This window comes from Anthonomus grandis, chromosome 12, assembly GCF_022605725.1.
Source record: "Anthonomus grandis grandis chromosome 12, icAntGran1.3, whole genome shotgun sequence".
Classification (NCBI taxonomy): Eukaryota; Metazoa; Arthropoda; class Insecta; order Coleoptera; family Curculionidae; genus Anthonomus; species Anthonomus grandis.
Window position 1 is genome coordinate 2,916,696 of NC_065557.1, and position 24,435 is coordinate 2,941,130.

Below are 24,435 nucleotides of genomic sequence, written 5' to 3' on the forward strand. Positions count from 1 at the left end.
CTTGACAGATTCTTTTCAAACGAATAGTTGTATAACTCGGTAAGACGTATGGCGTGGACTAGTTCAAGTGAGTTTATCCATACTAGTTTGATATCTGACACACGATTGATTTTAATTGAAGAAATTATAGATGGGTTATTAACAATTTAATTACATAAATAAAATATATTTCACATAAAACCAAGACATTATAAATAAAATATGGAAATTTGCACGGTATATTATTCCTTATTCCTAAACCCAATAAATAAAGTTGACATTGACATCTGTCATGTTACACGTCAAAAATTTTTGTCTTGCCCGCCGAATATTTGGAGCGTTCCAAACACATATTATAAAGAGACAAAATGCAAATTTAAATAACAGCGTGTTTCCCCACTTAATTGTACTGTAAACCATACAAATTTTTGTCAGAAGTCCTTCGCTATGGCCCTGGAGGGCGAGGGTTACCCCAAATGCTCCTCTAACGACACAGAGGAAGAGGAAAATTTCGAAATTAGCGCGTATAAAAAGGATGCCTGTAGGGTGATCACTTTTAGGTTGGGTAAGGATTAATACCAATACTAATTATATTTATTATTACCTTCCCATTGGGATTTTTATTCCAGTTTACAAAGAGGAGGATCTAAAGTCAAATGATGTAATTGCCCTTACGTTTACACCAGAGATGGCACATCAGGTTTTCGGTGAAAGGTATAATTTACTACTGTCCTAGATTCAAAATTCTGTGATTAGTTCTAATTACTTTATTTATGCTTATACAAAACCCTGAATAATTGATTTTAGTGAGTCAATCTTTGGCTACCGAAACCTCTCAATCTACCTAAACTACTTGCACAACTCATGCCGTTGTTTTCTGGATATAAATAGCCGAGGAAAGCTCGAAAGTAACACAATGAAACCCGATGATATCGAACAAATCCTAGACCAATGGCTGCCAAAAAATTATACCACAAAGGAAGATGAATTTATCAAATGGATTAAAGAGGAAGAGCATGATAAAATATATGGAGAAATTCTCAATACAATCGAGAAAGATCTGAAAACCAAATACCACATCACCAAAAATGACATCAAAGATAAAGAGTTTACTGAATTTCATGCCAGATTTGAAACATTTATAATATGGTTTATAGATGCCGCTAATTTTATAGATTTAGAGGATCACAGGTGGAATATTTTTTATGTGTATGAAGAGAGGGATAATAATAAGACCCCAGTAGGGTTTTGTACGGTTTATATGTTTTATGCTTATCCAAGTAACATAAGGGCTAGAGTAAGTCAGTTTTTTATTTTGCCCTCGCATCAGAGACAAGGGATCGGTACTATGCTTTATGAGACTGTGTCAAAGCATTTAAGGAATATGGAGGAAGTGATTGATATTACCGGTAAGTCGTTAAGAGTTTGTAGATTATTTTAATTAAAAGTCATGACAAGGTGTAAAGAAAAATATATAAACTTAGGTTTTTATGTAAGAATATATTTCTAATTACATTATAGAGGAAATTGCACTAAATCATATTTAGAAACTGGTATACCTTTTATGGAATTTATTTATTTATTTATTGTCCCTCAAAATATAAAATAATTTCTAATAATATTAAAAGAGTACTGATTACCACTACAGTGATAAATAACCTAAAAAGTATATTAGCTCAGTCTGCGGAAAACATTAAAAAAATTGAATGTACCAAATCTGAAATGAAAATAAAACATTACAGAGAATCAAATCAAATATGCTTTATTATCATAACATTACATGTTTTTGGCTAGAAAAAATAAAAATATATAAGAAATAATGTGTCAAGTTTTACCTGTTCACCTATGTTAAGTAATTTAAAATTTCAAATATTTGTGAGCCTATTTCTGCCTTTATGTTCAGCCTTCCATACCATACAATAGTACAGACCATATGTAACATTTCTTAATAATAATCTGTTGATCTAATTTATTGGATATATCTTCAAAACTAGTGCATATTGTATTTTGGTATCCATATTCAGGTATATTGATTTATTTTTTGCAGATTTATTATGAATGATATGGTTCAGTGTGAACCAGAGCCTTTTACTATCATTTAGCGAGTTTTACAATTGACTTAAGTCAAACTCTTTTTTTGCCCTTTCAACTTTAGTTTTTAATTTGTTCTATGCTTCTATATAGCACTCATTTAATAATGTACTATTTGGAAATTTTTTAGGCCTTTTGTAATGATAAGTTCTTTCCAAGACTCGATTGTGTAGATCTTTATTAAACCAATGAGCATTGTTATTTTTGAATCATATTTTCATTGAATTGTTATTTTGAAGTTTAGGTATGTCCGTAGAATTTCGTCACATAAGTCATAAAGTATTAGGATCATTCCACTGTTGATTGCTAAGATTGTTTAATAGTTGCAGAGAAAACTGAGGTCTATTCAGTGATGTTACTGTATAGTTTTTCTGTAAGCACTCTATTGACACTATTCATGTCCATGTTAAAAACCTTAGTAATAACATAGTTTATTAAAGTACTAGAATGACAAGTAATTCTGGTCAGTATATAGGTATTAAGTCCTGTGGTCTATAAATACCACCTAGTAACATATTACTTATAACCATGAAAAGCATTGAACAATTAGACTCAGAAGCACTTATTTTCTCTTTTATTAATATAAACCGTTTATATAGTACGGGTTTTAATACTGCGTTTTTGGTCTTAAATTATTTCTGGGAATTTCCTTAACATTTCTACAAAATTTCATTTAAATCCCTTTAATAATAAATTTTTTATTCAAGGTTTTATAGTTGGCGTCCCAGTTTAGGAAAACTCAAAGAATTGTTTTGGGTTCCTTGACTTATAACACGCGTTTTAATACACCGAATTGCTTCATTTTTACGTTAAAATAATACTAGAACCTTCTTTAACGTCCCTACGAAATTTCATTCAAATCCCATTGATAATAAATTTTTTATTGAAGTTTTTGTAGGTTGCTTCCCAGTATACCAAAACTGGAAAAATTGGTTTAGGTTCACTGGTCTATAACACGCGTATTAATATTCCGATTTACTTGATTTTGGTTTTAAATTAATGCTAGGACCTTCCTTAACGGTTCTACGAAAGTGCTTTTAAATCCCTTTAATTGCAAAATTTTCATTCAAGTTTTTGTAGATGGCGTCCCAGTGTAGAAAACTCAAAAAATTGTTTTGGGTTCAATGGCTTATAACACGCGTATTAATGATCTGATTTACTTGGTTTTGCTCTTAAATTAATATTGGGACCTTCCTTAACATTTCCATGAAATTTCCTTCAAATACCTTTAATAATAAACGATAAATATTACGATCTCTGGTTCACCAATACTAAATATAAGGGTTTCCATGTCAAATGTTTTGTTTCCCATTGATTGGGCAGTGAGGTATGTTATGACCTCTGTTAAGGTCCTTATTGCAATAAAAATAAATTAAGAGTTAGTTTGGACAGTAAATTGATCAGACATCGGAATTACGTTGTTTTATTGTGTCTTCACTATCTATAATTAAAATTGGAGATTCATCAGACTTCATAGGAACACCTTTTCATTTCTTACCCATACCTCAAGGTGAATGTTATTCAGTAATGTAGATTTTAGATGTAGTGTTGTTTTAATAACTTTTAACATATTTGATTTCGAGTGCCCTATTGTTCCTTTGTTATTGAATAGTGCACCAATGTAAATTTATTAAGTTAATTATAAAGACCCCCTTTTATGAAGGAATTAGCTTATTTAATCAATTGCCTGCTTCGTTAAAACGAATAGATAACTTCAATATATTTAAAAATAAACTAAAACGGCTTATTATGAGTTCTGTGGTCTATGATATCAACGAATTTAGCAACATGCTGAAAGTCACTCCTGCCTAGTCAGCGCCTGTACTGATTGTTAGTACTTTTGTGGTTATTATAGATCATTAGTTATAGAGTTTTTTTTAATAAGTTAGTTTAGGATTATCAGTTTCTTTCTCCTGACTTGTCTTATTCTATTGTATATGTAGTAACAAATGACCAAATAAATCAGTATTATAGAGGGGTACATTACAAAAATGTAACTGAAGGATATAATTTGTATGCCGAAATTTTAATTCAAAGTGCACACACAGACTTTGGTCCATCATGCTCCATAACACATCTCATCCATAATTTGATCTATCTAACAGAAAATCATTCATCTAATGTGACCTCCCGAAAGTGTATTTTGGTCGTAGGTATGGAGTGTTTTAATTAAAACACTTTTTTAGTTGAAGAGCCCACACCAGCCCTGCAGAGAATTCGAGATCTAGAGGACTGCGGCATCCTACACAAAACCCTCCTCGAAAACCAAATAAATTTCTCGACGGCAAGTTGGAAGAAAATCTTCGATTTAGGTCGACAGAAAAAGATCGGAAAACGGCAAATGCGACGGGTCTATGACATTTTGTCGTTGTTTTATGCCCACGATAAGGGACCGAAGGCGAGCGAACAGGTTCTGACCGGGATTTTCAATAGGATAATCGAGGAAACCGAGGTGAATAACTGGACACGAGCGGGAAGCAGTTTGGTTTATTTAATTTTTTTTTTGTTGGTTTTTCAGAGGGAATCCCGGCCCAGTAAACGGTTTCGTAACGTGAAAGGGATCCCGCAGCCCTCCGGGATCGATAAAAGTCAACAAATCGAACAGGAACTGAGAAATTATTGCGAGGATATCGATCCTTCCGTGAAATATTTGCAACAAAAGCTCGACAATTGGTTGAAGATGCAGTAGGCTAAGAGTGAAGTTATCCACATAGAATTAATTTGTTTATAGTTTAAGAGTCATATCTCCTTATGTAGTGATTTTTTTTAAGCTGCTGTTTATGTATAAATACTAATGTGTCTTTTAATAAAATATAAAAAACGATTTTGTTGTCTATATTTGGGGGAAATGTCCTTAGAACTCATAAGAACTGCATAGTTATTTATTTACACTTCACTCAAATTCAAAATAAGCTTTATTATCAAAAGATATCTTGTGGACAAAGCACGTTAAAAATTACAACCTTAAAATATACGGTTATAAAGTTTCAATATATATTCCAACAGGTCCGTTCCTGGGGTGTCAAGCGCCTGCGTGCATAATATATTTTGGTGCCCCTTATATTTATTTTTAAAATAGTACCTACATATAAAATGTTTGTAACCCAAAAATCACGCCATACACTTAGGTATGGGTGCCAGTAAAAAAAAATAAAAAGTTACCTTAACCCATAATCTTAAAAGAACCTATTATATACTTTACAAGTAACAAGGAGACTACTTTCCGTCCGAAAACAAGAAAGAGAGCAAAACGCGGCACAGTAAAAATTAGAGAGAGATGAAAACGAAAACTACTGGCGCGGCGGGCGACTTCATACAGCCCTGTTTTCTCGGGAGTACAGGAATAGAATCTTTATATTAGGCCACATTTGGCGGTATTATTTTTGCGCTATACATTTACGAACCGTTTTTGCTTAAACCACAGTTTCAACATAATTACATTTTTTTAAAAGTATTACATCCTTTTATTTCAAACCACAACAGCCACTTTTAACTTTCGAAGATTGCCACAGGCCTTAGATCCTGGGTCACAAATTCCACTCTAACTCAGAGAGATTTCAAGCTATAAGAGTCGTTTATATACGTAACTAATGTGTAAAGAAGGCCTTAGCACTCAACGAAAACTTCATAGGTGTGTCTGGAATAGTTTCTTAATTATCTCACTTGAAAGTTGATATAACCCTCGAAGATTGCCAGTTTTAGAGCCTTAGATCCTGGGTCATAAATTCCACTCTAACTCAGAGAGTTTTCAATCTACAAGAGTCGTTTATATACGCAATGAATGTATAAAGAATGCTTCAACACTCAACGAAAACTTCATAAGTGTGCCTGGAATAGTTTCTTAATTATCTCGCTTGAAAGTTGATATAACCCTCGAAGGTTGCCACTTTTATAACCTTAGATCCTGGGTCATAAATTCCACTCTAACTCAGAGAGTTTTCAAACTACAAGAGTCGTTTATATACGTAATTAATGCATAAAGAACGCTTTAACAGGCAATAAAAACTTCATAGGTCTGCCGGGAATAGTTTCTTAAATATCTCTCTTGAAAGTTGATATAATCCTCGAAGATTGCCAGTTTTAGAGCCTTAGATCCTGAGTCATAAATTCCACTCTAACTCAAAGAGTTTTCAAGCTACAAGAGTCGTTTATATACGTAATTAATGTATAAAGAATGCTTTAACACTCAACGAAAACTTCATAGGTGTGCCTGAAATAGTTTCTTAATTATCTCGCTTGAAAGTTGATATAACCCTCGAAATTGGCTACTTTTATGACCTTAGGTCCTGGATCATCAATTCCACTCTAACTAGAGAGTTTTCAAGCTACAAGAGTCGTTTATATACGTAATTAATGTATAAAGAACGCTTTAACATTCAACGAAAAGTTCATAGGTGTGCCTGGAATAGTTTCTTAATTATCTCGCTTGAAAGTTGATATAACCCTCAAAGATTGTCACTTTTATAACCTTAGATCCTGGGTCATAATTTCCACTCTAACTCAGAGAGTTTTTAAGCTACAAGAGTCGTTTATATACGTAATTAATCTCTAAAGAAGGCTTCAACTCCCAATAAAAACTTCGTAGGAGTGCCTGGAATAGTTTCTTAATTATCTCGCTTGAAAGTTGATATAACCCTTGAAGATTGCCACTTTTATAACCTTAGATCCTGGGTCATAATTTCCACTCTAACTCAGAGAGTTTTTAAGCTACAAGAATCGTTTATATACATAATTAATGTATAAAGAATGCTTTAACACGCAACGAAAACTTCATAAGTAGGCCTGGAATAGTTTCTTAATTATCTCACTTGAAAGTTGATATAACCCTCGAAGATTGCCACTGTTAGAGCTTTAGATCCTGGGTCATAAATTCCACTCTAACTCCGAGAGTTTTCAAGCTACAGGAGTCGTTTGTATACGTAATTAATGTATAAAGAACGCTTTAACACGCAATGAAAACTTCATAGGCGTGCCTGGAATAGTTTCTTAATTATTTCGCTTTAAAGTTGATATAACCCCCGAAGATTGCCAGTCTTAGAGCCTTAGATCCTGGGTCATAAATTCCACTCTAACTCAAAGAGTTTTCAAGCTACAAGAGTCGTTTATATACGCAATTAATGTATAAAGAAGGCTTTAACACTCGACGAAAACTTCATAGGTATGCCTGGAATAGATTCTTAATTATCTCACTTGAAAGTTGACATAACCCTCGAAGTTGGCCACTTTTATAACCTTAGATCCTGGGTCATAATTTCCATTACAACTCAGAGAGTTTTCAAGCTACAAGAGTCGTTTATATACGTAATTAATGTATAAAGAACGCTTTAACACGCAATGAAAACTTCATAGGTGTACCTAGAATAGTTTCTTAATTATCTTGCTTGAAAATTGATATAACCCTCGAAGATTGCCACTTTTATAACCTTAGATCCTGGGTCATAAATTCCACTCTAACTCCGAGAGTTTTCAAGATACAAGAGTCGTTTATATACGTAATTAATGTATAAAGACTGCTTTAACACTCAGTGAAAACCTCATAGGTATGCCTGGAATAGATTCTTAATTATCTCACTTGAAAGTTGATATAATCCTCGAAGATTGCCAGTTTTAGAGCCTTAGATCCTGGGTCAGAAATTACACTCTAATTCAGAGAGTTTTCAATCTAGAAGAGTCGTTTATATACGTAATTAATCTATAAAGAACGCTTTAACACTCAACGAAAACTTCATAGGTATGCCTGGAATAGTTTCTTAATTATCTCGCTTGAAAGTTGATATAATCCTCGAAGTTGTCCACTTTTATGACCTTAGATCCTGGGTCATCAATTCCACTCTAACTCAGAGAGTTTTCAAGCTACAAGAGTCGTTTATATACGCAATTAATGTATAAAGAACGCTTGAACATTCAACGAAAACTTCATAGGTGTGCCTGGAATAGTTTCTTAATTATTTTGCCTGAAAGTTGATATAAAATTCTAAAATGTTCACTTTTATGGCATTGGACCATAAATTCTATTGTAATTCGGAGAGTTTTTGAACTACAGAAGTCTTTTATATGTGAAAATATTCTTTAAAGAATACATCAACTTCTACCCAAAACCGCAAAAGTGCTTTTACACCAAGATCCGTGAAAACAACCAATGAAGCCAAAGGTACAAAAAATAAAATAAAACACGTACAACTGAACAGTAATACTACATTTTTAAACAAACGTGCTTTTCCATACAGTTCATTATTAATCGAATAAATAGAGGTACAAAATAATATTCAATTCAGGCCAATTATTCAGATCTTAAGATCATGATAATTCGCCACTAAGCCAAATAAAATAAATTAAGGAGCATCTTAATACTCTCGGTTATCACTTGAACCAAAAACAACCTTTTCGTAATTAGAAAAAAATGCATTTTATTCCTTAAAATTTATCCTCCCCTTGGACGTAATTATCCCTCATGATCGTCAGTTTTTCAATCAATCCTTGCACCGATATTTCCCCATGCACCACGTTGTCCCTGGTACGCACGTTTACGGTGTTACTGGTCTTCTCTTTTTCACCCACAACTAAAAAAAAGAATAATTTAGGTTCAATATTCTGAGGATTACTCGATCGATATGGTTCGAAACGTTTGCATTAAAACGAATTATTGCCTTATTATTACCGAGAATGAAGTTGAACTGAGCCAACTGTGCGTTTCTAATTTTCTTGTTCAAAGTGTCTCCGTGGTCCACATCGACTTCCGCCATAAATCCGGACTCGTAGAGTTTTTGTTTCACTTCCTCCGCGTATTGGTCGTAGTTTGGACCGACTGGGACCACCATAACCTCAAAAAAAAAAATGCCATAAAAATATTACTTTATAAGGAAATTAATGTACTTTGGACTAGAGCTGATCAATAGGACTCTAAGGCAAAAAGTTCTCAAGCTACAAAAATCGTTTATATATGAAATGATTCTCTAAAAAAGGCGTCAACTTCCACTGAAAACTTCAAAAGCCTGCCTGGAATAGTTTCTAAATTATCCTGCTTGAAAGTCGATATAATATTCTAAGATTTTTATTTTTTTGGCTTTGGACTATGCCTCACAAATTCGACTCTAACTCAAAAAGTTCTTAAGCTACAAAAATCGTTTATATATGAAATGATTCTATATGAAAAGCATCAACTTCCACTGAAAACTTCAAAAGTCTGCCTGGAATAGTTTCCAAATCATCCTGCTTGAAAGTCGATATAATAATCTAAGGTTTTTATTTTTTTGGCTTTGGACTATGCCTCACAAATTCGACTCTAACGCAAAAAGTTCTTGAGCTACAAAAATCGTTTATATATGAAATGATTCTATATGAAAGGCATCAACTTCCACTGAAAACTTCAAAAGTCTGCCTGGAATAGTTTCCAAATTATCCTGCTTGAAAGTCGATATAATAATCTAAGATTTTTATTTTTTTGGCTTTGGACTGTGCCTCACAAATTCAACTCTAACGCAAAAAGTTCTTAAGCTACAAAAATCGTTTATATATGAAATGATTCTCTAAAAAAGGCGTCAACTTTCACTGAAAACTTCAAAAGTCTGCCTGGAATAGTTTCCAAATTATCCTGCTTGAAAGTCGCTATAATAATCTAAGATTTTTATTTTTTCGGCTTTGGACTGTGCCTCACAAATTCGACTCTAACTCAAAAAGTTCTTGAGCTACAAAAATCGTTTATATATGAAATGATTCTATATGAAAGGCATCAACTTCCACTGAAAACTTCAAAAGTCTGCCTGGAATAGTTTCCAAATTATCCTACTTGAAAGTCGCTATAATAATCTAAAATTTTTATTTTTTTGGCTTTGGACTATGCCTCACAAATTCGGCTCTAACTCAAAAAGTTCTTAAGCTACAAAAATCGTTTATATATGAAATGATTCTGTAAAAAAGGCGTCAACTTTCACTGAAAACTTCAAAAGTCTGCCTGGGATAATTTCCAAATTATTCTACTTGAAAGTCGATATAATAATCTAAGATTTTTATTTTTTTTTGGCTTTGGACTATGCCTCACAAATTCGACTCTAACTCAAAAAGTTCTTAAGCTACAAAAATCGTTTATATATGAAATGATTCTATATGAAAAGCATCAACTTCCACTGAAAACTCCAAAAGTCTGCCTGGAATAGTTTCCAAATTATTCTACTTGAAAGTTGATATAATAATCTAAGATTTGTATTTTTTTGGCTTTGGACTATGCCTCACAAATACGACTCTAACTCAAAAAGTTCTTGAGCTAAAAAAATCGTTTATATATGAAAGGCGTCAACTTCCACTGAAAACTTCAAAAGTGTGCCTGGAATAGTTTCCAAAATATCCTACTTGAAAGTCGCTATAATAATCTAAGATTTTTATTTTTTTGACTTTGGACTATGCCTCACAAATTCGACTCAAACTCAAAAAGTTCTTGAGCTACAAAAATCGTTTATATATGAAATGATTCTGTATGAAAGGCGTCAACTTCCACTGAAAACTTCAAAAGTGTGCCTGGAATAGTTTCTAAATTAATCTACATGGAACTTCTGCTCTATTTAATAACATATTACACTGTGACGTTTTCAAGAAGCTCTTATAATAACACTTAACAATAATTTGCCGACTCAACTCGACTTACCTGCCTTGGCGAAATCCAAAACGGCCATTTTCCACCATAATTCTCGGTCAAGATGGCGATCATTCTCTCCACCGAACCCAAGATGGCCCTGTGAATTATTACCGGCCGTTTCTTTTCGCCGCTTTCACTAAAAAAGGACACAACTGTCATGGAAATCAAGTGCAGACTTCAGGGAATCATCACTCACCCGACAAAGGACAAATTAAACCTAATAGGTAACTGAAAATCGAGCTGTATCGTGGCACACTGATGCGAACGATTTAACGCGTCCTTAATGGTAATATCGATCTTGGGGCCGTAAAAGGCTCCGTCTCCGGGGTTTTCTTTCCACGCTTGTCCGAAGTCGTTCAGGGACTCGCTCAGGGCTTTTTCGGCCTCGTTCCACATCTCCACCTCGCCCAGGTACTTTTCGGGTCTGGTGCTGAGCACCAGGTCGAACGTAAACCCGAAAATCGAGTAGACGTGCTTCAAGAAGTCAAGACAACTCTTCATTTCCTGCTTGATTTGTTCGGGGGCGCAGAAAATGTGCGCGTCGTCCTGCTGGAACCTAATAAGACACAATATAGGTTCATATTACACATCGGAAGTAAAATGCATGCCCCTCCAAAAAAGAGTTTTACTACTAATATGTGATGATTGTAGGGTATTTATTGCCAGAATGCCTTTTATGATTAAAACAATAGAGGAAATGAGAAAAGACATAGAAACAATAAAATCGCAAATAGAATCACCCAAAGCAGAATCATATGCAGCAATTTTACAACACAAGCCCATAGTTAAAAGCAGCAATAGAGCAGGTTTACCTGCAATTGTCATAAAGCCCAAAAAAAACCAAAGTTCGGAACAAAGCCGGAAGGACATTCAAACTTTAATAGACCCTTCAAAGTTAAGGGTTGGTATAAGAAACATTAAAGAGGCCAAACACGGAAATATTGTGGTAAAATGCGACACAGAGAAAGACATTGAACGTTTGAAAAACGAGATGGAAGAAAAGCTCAAGGAACAATTTACTGTTGGGCTTCCAAAAAAAATTTCACCCAGGATAAAAATTGTGGGATACACTGGTGGACAAGTACTGGAGCAAGTGGAAGCCAAAATAAATGGATAGACGCAAACGACCATTTAAAAGTAACATACATCAGGCAGAACAACAATCAAGAAAAGGATAGTGTAATGTATGCGGAATGCTCAGGGGGATTGTTGGACAAAATGATACATTATGGAAAAATATTCATGGATTGGCAGCGTCTGCCAGTATATGAAGATCTGACCGTTTCACGTTGCTACAGGTGCCAGGGTTTTCAGCATAAAAGCATTAAATGCACCACAAACGAAGTGTGTGGAAAATGTGCTGGAAACCATGGCACACGGGAATGTAACCAACAGTTAAAACTATGTATAAATTGTACGGTTGCTAACCAGAAATACAAGCTTAAACCGTTGATTGAATATTTGGGAAGATACGCAACCTTATGGGCTAAAGCGTGACCGCAAATATGCGTGAAAAATAGATGGCGATTCTCTCCAGTATGCGCGAAAATAATTTCGTCCGTCGCTTCTCATTAGTAATCGGCCGATCATCCTTGAGTCGTGTGAGAGAGTTTTTGCACAGGTTCGTGTTTGCCGTATTGCAATTTGGTAGTTCTTAAAATTTTTTCTTGGATATCATAATCACAAATAGATAGATATATGTAAATGTGTTTAGTTTGTGAGACAACGGCTCCTTTAGGCAAAATTAATCAGTGTGCGTATCGTGGGTGCAATAATGTAAGAAAATGTAAAAACAATGTTCTCAGTTTTTTCAAATTTCCGATTTTAAAACCAGTGTTGCTTAACCAGTGGATAGAAAATATAGGCAATGCGGAAACATATGTTATGGATAAAAATTTATTAAAAAACAAAGTGATTTGCGAGAAACATTTTGACAAAATATATATTGCAGTAAGTAATAAGCGAAAGAGACTTTGAAAATCAGCTGTACCAATTTCATGGATAGGTATTATTTTTGATATTTTACTGTTTCCTTCCAAATTAGTGTTATAAATTTACTCTAAATTATAGAACCGGCCTCTAGAAACACAATTTCTTTGTCTGATACCTCATGTAACGCTCAAAGACTTGAGAGTTTAGATGCAAAAGTTTTATCAATAAATTGGGAAAATGGTAAGTAAAGAATATTATAATATTACTTAAACTTGACACTTTATTTTTTATAGGCAGATTTCTTTAACTGTTGTATTAAAAGTACATGAGTGGGTATACTTTTAATACTCATTCTCGTGCTCGCATTACTGAAACTATTCCTATTTGCCCTTTTGCATATTTTCAAACCCTTTTACAAGTTGGTGACAAACCTTACCTATTACGACAATAAGTATTATAATATTATTATAACTATAATTATTATTATATATTACTTACATATAGACAGGATAATTCTTTGAATGCACAAATGTAAATGGACGATAGATCTCATCATTTTAGGATAAAAAGTTTGTTTGTTTTTTAGCAAAATTTGGAAATGCCTATTTATTTAAAGAAAGCTTCGCTTTTCAAAAAAAGTTCTACAGCAAACAAATATTTTAAATTTAACAGGCCACTTAATTTGCTAACTAGAAGATGTTAAAGACGTATCACAAACATTTTTGGGCGGGATAAAGATGCTTTTTATAGGATATTACTTTTTATAGGTCCGCTAATTATTTTTTGGTTTGCAACTTTTTTAAAGATTTTAGATATTAGAGTAAATGTTTCAAAAAACAAATTACAGAAATGTAACGTTACAGGGAAACAATACAGCAATTGTACACAAATAAATATAAGCTATTTGCAATACTCTATCCTTGTAATGTTTTTGTTTTAGCGGACACTATCAAAACTTATTCCAGAAAGAGAAATCCAGCAGTTGACGATGATAATGATGAGGCAGATATAAATTTATTTATTTATAGTGTTAAGCGTTTATGTACCACCCCCGAAAACCCTGTAACTGAAAAAAAAGAATTATGTAAAATAATAAGCCCAGAACGACAGGCAAATGAACTATGTCAAATATCAAGTCCCTCATCCACAAAATCCGATACAAAAAAACAGTTGGGTGCTGTACATTTTAAAAAACTAAATTAGGGCTAAAAGAATGCAACATATCCGTTTAAAAAGAAAAAGAAATGTAAATACAAATATTTTTAGGGTTTAGGGGAGTTGCTCTAGAATGGTTAAAATTTTGTTTTGTTAGACAGAAAAAAGTTTGTTTGGTCAAATGGCAGTTTGTCTGAACTTTGTGTAGTAAGCAGGGTTCGTTTCTCGGTCCTATTTTATTTCTATTGTATATAAATGACCTGGCGTCTCTCCAGATAAGAGGATTCTTCACTATTTTTGCAGATGACACCACTATCTTATGGGCAGACAATAATAAAAGCACATTAACAAGAACAATTTCTAAAGATTTATTAATTATTAAACAGTGGTTTGATGCTAATTTGTTGTCTTTAAACATAGATAAGACTAAATTGTTAAGTTTTTATGTTCAGAGCAGTTCATGATTCACAACAAAGAATTGGAAGTTATTTTAACAGATTTCTTGGAATTGTTATCAATCATAAACCTAAGTTTTATGGAGATATGTCAGGAGGCAAAAACTGGCTAGACGATGTCATGCTGTTAGAGTGGTTTTAAATGAACTGAGATTGATATCTGCAAAAACGGTCTATTTTTTTTTTGTTGAAAGTTGGAACTTACTTTCATACAAAAATACCTGCAGTATGGAATAACATTTTGGAGTTGCATTAGTAAACGGCTTTTTGACTCGATGTTTGTTTTTAAAAAACGAGCCATTAAATATATGTGTCATAAATCTCCACAGGACATGCAGACCCCTATTTAAAGATACTTTCCTTGTGTTGCTTGTTTATTGTTGAGTCTGCTTGCCTAATATACAAAAAATATAAATTGTATTTTCAAAATAATGGCTCCTTAAAACATTATAATATCAGAAAAAAATACAATATTCCAATGCCCATCCCGAAAAGTGAACTAAGAAATCTCTTATTTACTTGATCATAAAAATTTTTAATCATTTTCCAAATGTCATAAAAGTCTCCTCGCTTTAAAAAGTCCTTAACGAAGCTTCTTAAAAGCAAATATTTTTATAGCATTAGAATTTTTTGAAGATAGTTAGGAATAGGCCAATAGTATATAATTAGTAAAGATGTAAAGGTTAGAATTTGTGATGTTACTCTAAAAAAATTTTAAGTCGTCTTGCTTTGAAATTGAAAATACATTTTGTGTTTATACTAGTATGTTGAACCCACTATTGTGTATTGTTTTTAAATTATGTGTTAGTAATATGTCGATTAATGTGCCTATTTTATATCATAAAAGTACCATGTCAACAAGTAGGTACCATGTATTTATGAATAAAGTATGTTTTGAATTTTTTGAAATTCGAAATTGTATTTAAAAGAGAGAGAGAGGTGTATAATATTTAATAGGGATGATTACAACTACTCACTAGAAATTACCTCGTTAAAAAAGTAATTAAAAGAGTTATTCAAAACTGCAAGTGGCCAACATGGCGTCGACAAGAAGAAACAAAGTTGATTATGACTCTCTAAAGAAGGAACGTCGTATTTAAAAGTTAAAGATGTTAACTTGTAAATGAGAGAAAGTGTTTACAACAATGTATAAATGATTTTATTTTATGTTTTCAAATAACGCCAGAAACAAATTAAAAACCATTTTGCCAAATTTCACCTTTTTCCTAAATATTAGGAAGTATTTGGCATTTTTCCAATTTTTTGATTGCATTTATATTGCGCAACTTTCGCCTAATTAAACCATTTACTGCTCATCCTTATTTTGGACTTCCTGTATAATCGCGATGAGACCCTTCATACTGTTAAACAAAATATTTGTTTTTTTTTCTTATTAACTTTTTCAAGTTTTAAGAATTAGTAATTAAGTGTTTGCCTGTATTGCAAATTAAAATATGGCCTATTTTTGATATTTTATAGTGTTGTTACACCCTTATTCAAAACCTTTTAAATTTTGCGATTTTATTTTTATATTAATTTCAGTTAAACGTATCTATTTTTCAATATTTTTGTCCAAAAAAAGTGTACAGATCTCACTACCCTACACAGTTTTTGAGATATTGGCTGGTTTCACAAACCCGTATTGTCAAAAATCACATTACGGGCTACTTTTTGCAAAAAATTATTGACTCTAAAAAACTATAGTACCGTATATAGATATTAAATCTTTAATTATTTAATTTACTCTTTATATTTATGTGAAACCTACCTATATCATCACCTTGATTTAATATTTTTGTTAATTTTCTAATTAATAAATAAAAGCTTATTGAATTTTTGTTTTGTTTTTATTTATTTATTTTTGTCTCAAAAAAGGATTTTGGTAGTAATTTATTATTTGTTATTAAAATTTAAGTTGTTAGAGATAGCACCTTCCAATACATTACTTGACCACCACATTTATCTAGTTATTTATGCGAGATCACAGCGCATTTAAATATCGGCAATAACAAAATAAATAAAAGCGCTGTTAATTATCATCGCCCTTGTCTTAATAAAAAAAAAAAATAACAAAACGGCCGGGCGCCCAAAGATTCCCGCGTCGTTAAACTGCAAATGGTCAATATAGCGCCGACAAAGAAAAACAAAGTTGATGATGGCTCTTTAAAGACAGAACGTCGTATTTTAAATTTAAGGTGTTATCGTATAGGCGAGAAAAAGTGGTCACAATAATTTATTCATTTAATAAATACTTTTGTCATATATTTTGAAATAACGCCAGAAAAAAATAAAATGATTTTGCCAAATTTCAGTTTTTTACAAAATTTAGGAAGTATTTAGATTTTATTATAAAAGGACACTATATTGCTCAACTTTCCACTAATTATTCCACCTCTATTGACGTCCTTTATAACCGTGATACGGAGTCTTTAAACAAAATGTTTTTTTTTGTTACTAGGTATCTTTTTATAGTTTTAAGTATAGTTGTAACAACTGGTAATTGAGAATTTTCCTGTGTCGCTTAAAACTTAAAATGTGGCCTATTTTCTATTTCTATTAACATCCTCACTCACAACCCCTTACTTTACAGATCTCACTACGCTGCACAATGTTTCAGATATTGAATCACATGATAAAATGGGTTACTTTTTACAAAAAATTATTGATCAAGAAGTTATATTACCATCGGTATTAAGTCTTATGAATTATTTCAATTATTCTTTATAATATTTACGTGAAACCTACTTATATCTTAAAATTTGTTCCATATATTTTTTGTATATTAGTTTTTAGTTAATTAAGTGCAACGGGCTTTTTATTTAAAAACTTGACGCTCTTGAACACAAAATGGAGGAAACATAATGTTCGTTGGAATTATAACTTGTATTAAACTTTGTTGGTAATTTTGTAAAAATAGCTTTTTATATACAGGGTGATTCATTAATATTGCACGAAAATGAAATGCCGGTTTTTTTGGGTTAAATTATGACGAAAAGTTCCTATAAACATATGTCCGAAAGTGCTCCGTTTCCGAGATACAGGGTGTTCAAATTTTCTTAAAAAATCGATTTTTTATTAATATCTAAGAAATGCCTTTGCTGTTTGCAATGTCATTCACACCATTTCTGGATATCTTAATGATGTATCTTTTTGACATATGACAGTTGATTTGTTATTCCAGGGACGTGCCCACGGGGTAAGCGGGTTAGGTTTTTTGTACAAAAAATAGCACCTAGTAGATTTTTTGAACCTCCTGTACATTTTTTGGATGACGCAACTAAAGATGGAATTGTTTCAACTCTTGGGTGTTTTTCGTATCTCCCTCCGTTTTCGATAAAAAAATTAGTTTAATGCAAACGTTTGAAAAAACTTGAATAAACATAATAAAATGCCTACTTATCGATTTACAGGGTGAAGAATAGTAAATACGGTAATTTGGAATTTTGACATGACATTAACTGTACTACCTGTTGAAAAATAGTTTTAATTAAACTTAGGTACATTAATTAAATTCTTAGAATAAACATTAGTAAATTGATGAAGGTAATGAAAAGCTATGGACTAAGAAACGTACGCTATAAGAGTTGTTCAAAATGAGTTCCTCCAACTGCAATGCATGCGTCTGTCCTGCGACGCATTGACTGGCGAACACGTTCAAAGATCCCTGGCGTGTTTCGAATAATATCGCAATTTGCAATAATACGATTTCTTAATTCTTCAACATTTTCGATGGGGGTGGTATAAACTAATTGCTTGAGGTGGCCCCAGAGGAAAAAGTCTATTGGATTTAGATCGGGAGATCGCGCAGGCCAGGGTTGTATACCTCCACGACCTATCCAACGATTAGGATATACTCTATCTAAATACTGTCGAGCAATTAAGCTGAAATGCGCCGGAGCGCCATCATGCATGAAAAACATTTGGTACCTTAAGTCAAGCGGGACGTTTTCTAATAGTGTTGGCAACTCCTCTTGAAGAAAACGCCGATACACTTCTCCACTTAACCTTTGTTGCAAAAAGAAAGGACCAATTAAGTGGTCTTCAATGATTCCAACCCAAACATTCAGTGAAAATTGGTGTTGATGGCGACTTTCACTTATTCCATGTGGATTTTCATCTGCCCAAATGTGATTATTATGGAAATTCATTATCGAATTCCTGGAGAAATTAGCTTCGTCCGTGAAAAGTATTTTTGATAAAAAAGGAGGATTTTCTACAATGTTTTGTTGTAACCATCGACAGAAAGCCACTCTATGAGGATAGTCGTCTGGCAAAAGTGCTTGTACCCGCTGGATGTGATACGGGTACAAAAGCTGATTTTTCAGTATTCTAAACACTGTTGGCTGACTAATGTTTAAAGTGGCAGCAATCTGTCTTGTACTCGTTGAAGGATTATCCTCGATTTCGTGGAGCACTGCTTCTTCAGCTTCTGCGGTTGCAACTGTGCGGGGTCGTCCATTGTCGACTGTAAGTTTTTTAAAACTTCCACTTTCTCTGAGACGTTGATGGAGGCGAGTAAACATTTGACTATGAGGAAGTACTCGGTTAGGGTATTTGTCCGCGTAAATACGCCTCGCTGCTTGTGAATTACCATTAGCAAGACCATACACAAAGTGCATATCGCACATTTCACTATAAGTGTACTCCATTTTAGACAAAAATGAGGAAATTGTCTACTTGGCAGGAAAAAAACAACACCTTATCACTGAGCCACACCTAGTAATGTTAAATGAACTGGTATTTTATTTATTGCATTTTCAAAGCAACGAAAAGAATGCGACAAAAACTAAAACGATAATAGTATTTACTAAATTTTGTTTAATACGTATTTACAATTTCAACATTCCGCAGTATTTTTTAGATCAGCAGTTGTTAATGCTGTACTTGATATTCGACACTATGAATAGGTAAGTATTACATTTTAGGAAGAAAATTATTTCTTTGCTTTCGCGTGATTTAAAAGCATTTACTTGTTTTTTTACAGAGGGATGCAAAAAAGCAATTCTTAATTTTTTTATCGAAAACGGAGGGAGATACGAAAAACACCCAAGAGTTGAAACAATTCCATCTTTAGTTGCGTCATCCAAAAAATGTACAGGAGGTTCAAAAAATCTACTAGGTGCTATTTTTTGTACAAAAAACCTAACCCGCTTACCCCGTGGGCACGTCCCTGGAATAACAAATCAACTGTCATATGTCAAAAAGATACATCATTAAGATATCCAGAAATGGTGTGAATGACATTGCAAACAGCAAAGGCATTTCTTAGATATTAATAAAAAATCGATTTTTTAAGAAAATTTGAACACCCTGTATCTCGGAAACGGAGCACTTTCGGACATATGTTTATAGGAACTTTTCGTCATAATTTAACCCAAAAAAACCGGCATTTCATTTTCGTGCAATATTAATGAATCACCCTGTATATTTATGTATTAATTTTTGTCTTAAAAACATATTTTGGTAACTAATTATTTGTTTATAAAATTAAACTTTTAAGAAATTTCAATATGCCTCCACCCTTAAGTATATCACTTATCACTTGACCACCACATAAATGACACTGTGTTGTATGTTCAAAAAAAAAAATAAAAACATAGTTGGCAGTATCATCCCATATCTTAAAAAAATATCCAACACGGCCGCGTAACCGGAGATTCCAGCGTCGTTGAAAACCTGACTCAAAGAAGCCAAAAGCCAAGTCCATGCAGCTAAAATAAATCGTTCCTAGATTTGACGCTTCGCGGCAGCACCACACGGTGCACGAAACTGAACGGCAATCCGATAGTCGACCTGGTACACTTTTTAACACAGGATTGCGTATCTTCCCAAATATTCAATCAATGCTAATACGAAGCAATATAGGTTCATGTAAAACAAGTGATCAATACAGGAATAAAGTGATAAACTATGGACCTGTTACTATGATGAACTCTGTGTCTAAAGTTTTACAGTTGCTCAATAAATAAATAACAATAAAATTACCTCCTGACTCTAGTTAAACCCGTGAGTGCCCCGCTCAGCTCGTTCCGATGCAACACCCCGAAATCCGCCAACCTCAAAGGCAACTCCCGCCACGATCTGATCCTGTTATCGAATATCAAACAGTGCCCCGGACAATTCATGGGTTTCAACGCGAACTTTTCCTTCTCGACATCGAAAGAGAACATATTGTCCGCATAGTGGGCCCAATGGCCCGAAGTTTGCCACAGTTTGGCATTGTAAATGTTCGGCGTTACGACCTCTTGGAAACCCCGTTTTCGGTACTCTTTCTTAATTAGATCCACCAGGGAATTGTAGATGTGGGTCCCTCGTGGTTGGAAGAAACACGAACCGGGCGATAGCTCATGAAAGAAGAAGAGTTCTTGCTCCTAAAAGTTTTCAATATAAATATTACTATGGCTTACTGTTAATAACTAACTGACTTTTCCGATTTTTCTGTGGTCCCTCTTGGCAGCCTCTTCCTGGAACTTTTCCCACTCCTTAAGCTGTTTATTATCTGGGAAACTTATGCCATAAACTCTCTGTAAAGTTTCAGCGTCGGCTTTGCCTTCCCAATATGTCGAAGAGTTCTTGGTCACTTTTAAGGCTTTCACTTTCCCAGTGTGCCTTACATGGGGCCCCCTGCAGAGATCAATAAGGGGTCCACACCTGTACACAGTGGTGGTGGGTGTGTCCACCTTCTCGTTCAAAATCCTCACTTTAAATGGGTTATATTTGAACATCTCTAGCAGGTCTTCTTTTTTCATTTCGAGCCTCTCAAACGGTTGCTTCTCTTTTGCTATATTCTTCATAAGGCCTTCTATATAAGAGAATTCAGTTTGGGAGATCTGCAAAATAACTGTTAATAGAAAACAACCCCCAAGAAATCTGAGGGGGGCTTACTCCTTTGTCATCCAGCCACATGTCATAATAAAACCCATTTTCTATAGGCGGGCCATAACAAAGACAACCACCATAAATTCTTTCAAGGGCCTCGCCCAGCATATGAGCAGTAGAATGCCAAAAAACTGCCTGAGCTTCAGGATCATCAAATTTTAAAAGTTGAACTTTACAGTCAGTTTCTAAAGGCCTATCCAAGTCCCATAAGACTCCGTTTACCTTTGAAATGACTGCATTGTCTGCTAAACCTTGACTGAGATTTATGATTAATTAATATTACTTCCTACTAAGTTAAACAAGTACCTGATTCCTTTGGCGATATCGTACACAGTAGTCTTCCAAGCAACAGCATCAACCACTTTGCCATCAGGAAGTGTTACTTTGATGGGAGTCTCGGGCTTAGAGGCAAGTTCGGCCTCATATTGGGCCTTAAGTTTGTCCCACAGTTTCAGCCTCTCCTCAATAAAAGAGGGAGGAGGCACCAGTTCACTTACCGAAGATTTATCACCTGATGGGTTCTGCTTTGGTTTTTCCTTCTTCATTTTTGTTGCCTAGTAATAATGCTTCTGTCAATATTGAGTAAAACACGAATTTCTTGGGAGTGTGAGTTTCAAGTATATTGCATCAGCTCTGAAGTTCTTGGAAATCAATATTAGTAGTGGGGAGTAGAGAAACATAAGTTAGAAAATTGATGACAGCATAATTTAATGCACTGTACCTACGTCTATGTTATTGGGCAACATAATGGCGAACAAGGCCAACAAATATCAAGACATTTTTTTAAAAAATAAAATGATAAAAGTGATCATTCAATATGCTACACACCAATGTGGCTAAACTACGCCGGTTTAAAGGCAGTGCAGCTCGCGAATAACTTAGAACCTTCAACATTTTATGGAAATTAATAAAAGGGAAATGTTCATGCCTTTTGTTTATCGTTTATTTGGAGATTTTTCACTGATTCTTCGACTTTTTCACTCATTTTCCTTTCACAAATACAAAATCCACATGCACCACTTTTTTTGAAGTTCTGACATTCAGCTGACACTGTTGACAGGTGACATTTGATTATACGTCATACGACTTGGCAATGTTGTCAAGCCTACTAAAATGTCTATAATTCTAAACTCTAGATTATATTTTAAGGCTTAAATATTTAACATCCATATTTCACTAAACTTCTAGCAAAAATAACAAACCAATTACTAACAGTTCATCAACTAATTAATGAATTTTCTTGAATTTTATTTGCTTAATCTGGCACCACCGTAAAATATTTTGACAAATGTCACATGAGCGTGCCTAACCTCACTTTTTTTGTTTATCTTTTCTGAAAATTTTAGGTTCCAATTTTCATGATAATTCTCAAAAATGATACGACGGGTAGCCCTAGGAATATCGGGGGGCGTAGACAGTGCCGTGGCAGCCCTACTTTTAAAAAATAAAGGTAAATCAACGTGGATTTTCTAGAAAAAACAATGCATAAAGTCAACCGTATACAGGGTATGACGTTCAAGGAGTTTTCATGAAAAACTGGGACATCGCTGACGAAAAAGGCAGCTGTAGGGCTGACGAGGATTACAAAGATGCCAGTTATATATGTAATCAATTAAATATCAAGTTGCATCACGTTAATTTTGTTAAAGAGTATTGGAACGAGGTGTTTTGGTAAGTATTACTGCACACCTTCAATTAAGTTGTATTGAGTGATAATTTTAGTAATTTAATAAAGGAATATGAGAGTGGAATGACCCCAAACCCTGACATATTGTGCAATAGAAACGTTAAATTTAATTATTTTTATAAATATGCTATGGAGCATTTAAAAGCTGATGCCATTGCAACTGGGCATTATGCCAGGACTAGTTTTGGGCCATATTTAGAAAATTTTAACCCTAATGAATGTAAGTATATATATATATTAATTAAGTCTACTGTTATGCTGAAAAAGAGCTGTTTTAAGCTGTAAGGCTACTACGAGCAGAAGATGCTAGAAAAGACCAGACATTCTTTCTTTGCCAAGTTCGTCAAGAGGCTTTAAGAAGGACAATGTTTCCATTGGGGGACTTAATAAAGTTTGAGGTGAAACAGCTTGCGGCACAGAATAATTTGGAAAAAATTGCCTTAAAACATGAAAGTATGGGTATTTGTTTTATAGGCTCCAGAAATTTCCAAGAGTTCATACAAGAAGTACAAGTTTTTTTCTTTATCAGATAAACCAGTTAATAACCAAATAATTTTTAGTATATTGAGGATAAACCTGGTAAGTTTGTAGATATTGACACAGGCGAGGTGGTAGGTGAGCATAAGGGCCTTCACCAATGGACTTTAGGGCAAAGGTCAAGGCTTCACAGTCTTCCAGATGCATATTTCATATGTAGGAAAAGCTTGCAAGACAGCATTATTTATGTGGTATGATCCATAAATTTGTTCTTCACTAATACTGATGCTAAAGACAGAAATTTTAAGGCTCAAGGAACAAACCATCCCGCCCTTTATTCGAGCCTGTTCTTCACATTACCACCCCATTGGATTCACTCCCAACCCAAGGAACTTCAGAGAGGCGAACTGTTACAATGCGAGTTTAAATTTCAACACACCCAAACCTGGGCCCCTTGCCGAATTCTGCAATCCGATGAAGGGCTCGTTGTTAGGTTAGAATATCCTAAAAGGGCCCTAACTCCAGGACAATACGCCGTTTTTTATAAGGACAAAGAGTGTCTGGGAAGCTCGAGAATATTAAATGCGGGAGTCAGTGATTTTATGTTGAATTATAATGTTAAAAGGGCTGAAATTAGTAGTATTAAGGAAGAATCTGTGAATAAAGTGGTTAGTAATTGTTGATAGAAAATGAGTTTTTATTTTTTTTAATTGTTCATTTAATGTTATTTGATTATTATTAATTTTTCTTGGTTACAAAAATACTTTAGGCATAACCCTGGTAATAATTTGCAGTAAGCTACGCCCTCTAGACAGTCACGTGGCCCCTTGCATATTAATATACACAAGGTCACGTGACAAACTAAGCTCCTCCCACGTTTTGACGTGGCGATCCAAGATGGCTGCCGAAATTCACATACCGGGGGTAGGCAAGAAGTTAGTATTAGCGGTTAAACAACAGGCGGTTGGGTGGTAACGCTGTTATAAGCCAGGTTTAGATAAAATAAATCAACTAACAATTTAATCGATCTAGAATGCGAAATCTAGTCTAATTATCTTAACTTTACCGACTTAAATAAGATTATGCAGGTTGACGTCACTAAAAAGCCAGAGAAAAATATTACACAATTATGTTACGGTCTGAATAGCAAC

General features: G+C 34.0%; 3 protein-coding genes across 4 annotated transcripts; 2 read left to right on the forward strand and 1 right to left on the reverse strand.

Annotated features, from left to right (window-relative positions):
- The first annotated feature begins 272 nt into the window (after window positions 1-272).
- LOC126743225 (histone acetyltransferase type B catalytic subunit) lies at window positions 273-4,894 on the forward strand. Its single transcript, XM_050450219.1, has 5 exons — window positions 273-544; window positions 609-693; window positions 787-1,388; window positions 4,257-4,522; window positions 4,589-4,894. The coding sequence occupies exons 1-5, from the start codon at window positions 427-429 to the stop codon at window positions 4,757-4,759; spliced, it is 1,242 nt and encodes a 413-aa protein (XP_050306176.1). The 5' UTR covers window positions 273-426; the 3' UTR covers window positions 4,760-4,894.
- A 3,357-nt stretch (window positions 4,895-8,251) lies between these two features.
- On the reverse strand, window positions 8,252-22,170 carry LOC126743005 (threonine--tRNA ligase 1, cytoplasmic). 2 transcript variants are annotated; one of them, XM_050449921.1, is made up of 9 exons: window positions 22,049-22,170; window positions 21,427-21,674; window positions 21,127-21,376; window positions 20,667-21,071; window positions 20,227-20,612; window positions 10,896-11,255; window positions 10,709-10,835; window positions 8,729-8,891; window positions 8,252-8,630 (listed from the first exon to the last, which is right to left on the reverse strand). In XM_050449921.1, exons 1-9 carry the CDS (start codon window positions 22,103-22,105, stop codon window positions 8,485-8,487), a joined length of 2,142 nt encoding a protein of 713 aa, XP_050305878.1. In that variant the 5' UTR covers window positions 22,106-22,170; the 3' UTR covers window positions 8,252-8,484. The 2 variants fall into 2 exon arrangements, with proteins under 2 accessions (XP_050305878.1, XP_050305877.1); XM_050449920.1 differs by having other exon boundaries at window positions 21,949-22,143.
- A 252-nt stretch (window positions 22,171-22,422) lies between these two features.
- Window positions 22,423-23,974, forward strand: LOC126742991 (mitochondrial tRNA-specific 2-thiouridylase 1). The gene is made up of 6 exons (XM_050449887.1): window positions 22,423-22,570; window positions 22,626-22,791; window positions 22,843-23,027; window positions 23,087-23,313; window positions 23,368-23,535; window positions 23,593-23,974. The coding sequence occupies exons 1-6, from the start codon at window positions 22,495-22,497 to the stop codon at window positions 23,965-23,967; spliced, it is 1,197 nt and encodes a 398-aa protein (XP_050305844.1). The 5' UTR covers window positions 22,423-22,494; the 3' UTR covers window positions 23,968-23,974.
- The last annotated feature ends 461 nt before the right edge of the window (window positions 23,975-24,435 follow it).

Bases quoted from the DNA above. Each gene is read 5' to 3' on its own strand.
- LOC126743225 (XM_050450219.1), top strand. From the start codon at position 427: ATGGCCCTGGAGGGCGAGGGTTACCCCAAATGCTCCTCTAACGACACA. The intron at 694-786 runs GTATAATTTACT...AATTGATTTTAG, and splicing joins CATCAGGTTTTCGGTGAAAG to TGAGTCAATCTTTGGCTACC. The intron at 4,523-4,588 runs GTGAATAACTGG...TTGGTTTTTCAG, and splicing joins GGATAATCGAGGAAACCGAG to AGGGAATCCCGGCCCAGTAA.
- LOC126743005 (XM_050449920.1), bottom strand. From the start codon at position 22,014: ATGTTGAAGGTTCTAAGTTATTCGCGAGCTGCACTGCCTTTAAACCGG. The intron at 21,072-21,126 runs GTAAGCCCCCCT...GTTATTTTGCAG, and splicing joins TGTGGCTGGATGACAAAGGA to ATCTCCCAAACTGAATTCTC. The intron at 8,892-10,708 runs GTAAGTCGAGTT...TTTTTTTTTGAG, and splicing joins TTTGGATTTCGCCAAGGCAG to GTTATGGTGGTCCCAGTCGG.
- LOC126742991 (XM_050449887.1), top strand. From the start codon at position 22,495: ATGATACGACGGGTAGCCCTAGGAATATCGGGGGGCGTAGACAGTGCC. The intron at 22,792-22,842 runs GTAAGTATTACT...TGATAATTTTAG, and splicing joins TATTGGAACGAGGTGTTTTG to TAATTTAATAAAGGAATATG. The intron at 23,536-23,592 runs GTATGATCCATA...AGAAATTTTAAG, and splicing joins AAGACAGCATTATTTATGTG to GCTCAAGGAACAAACCATCC.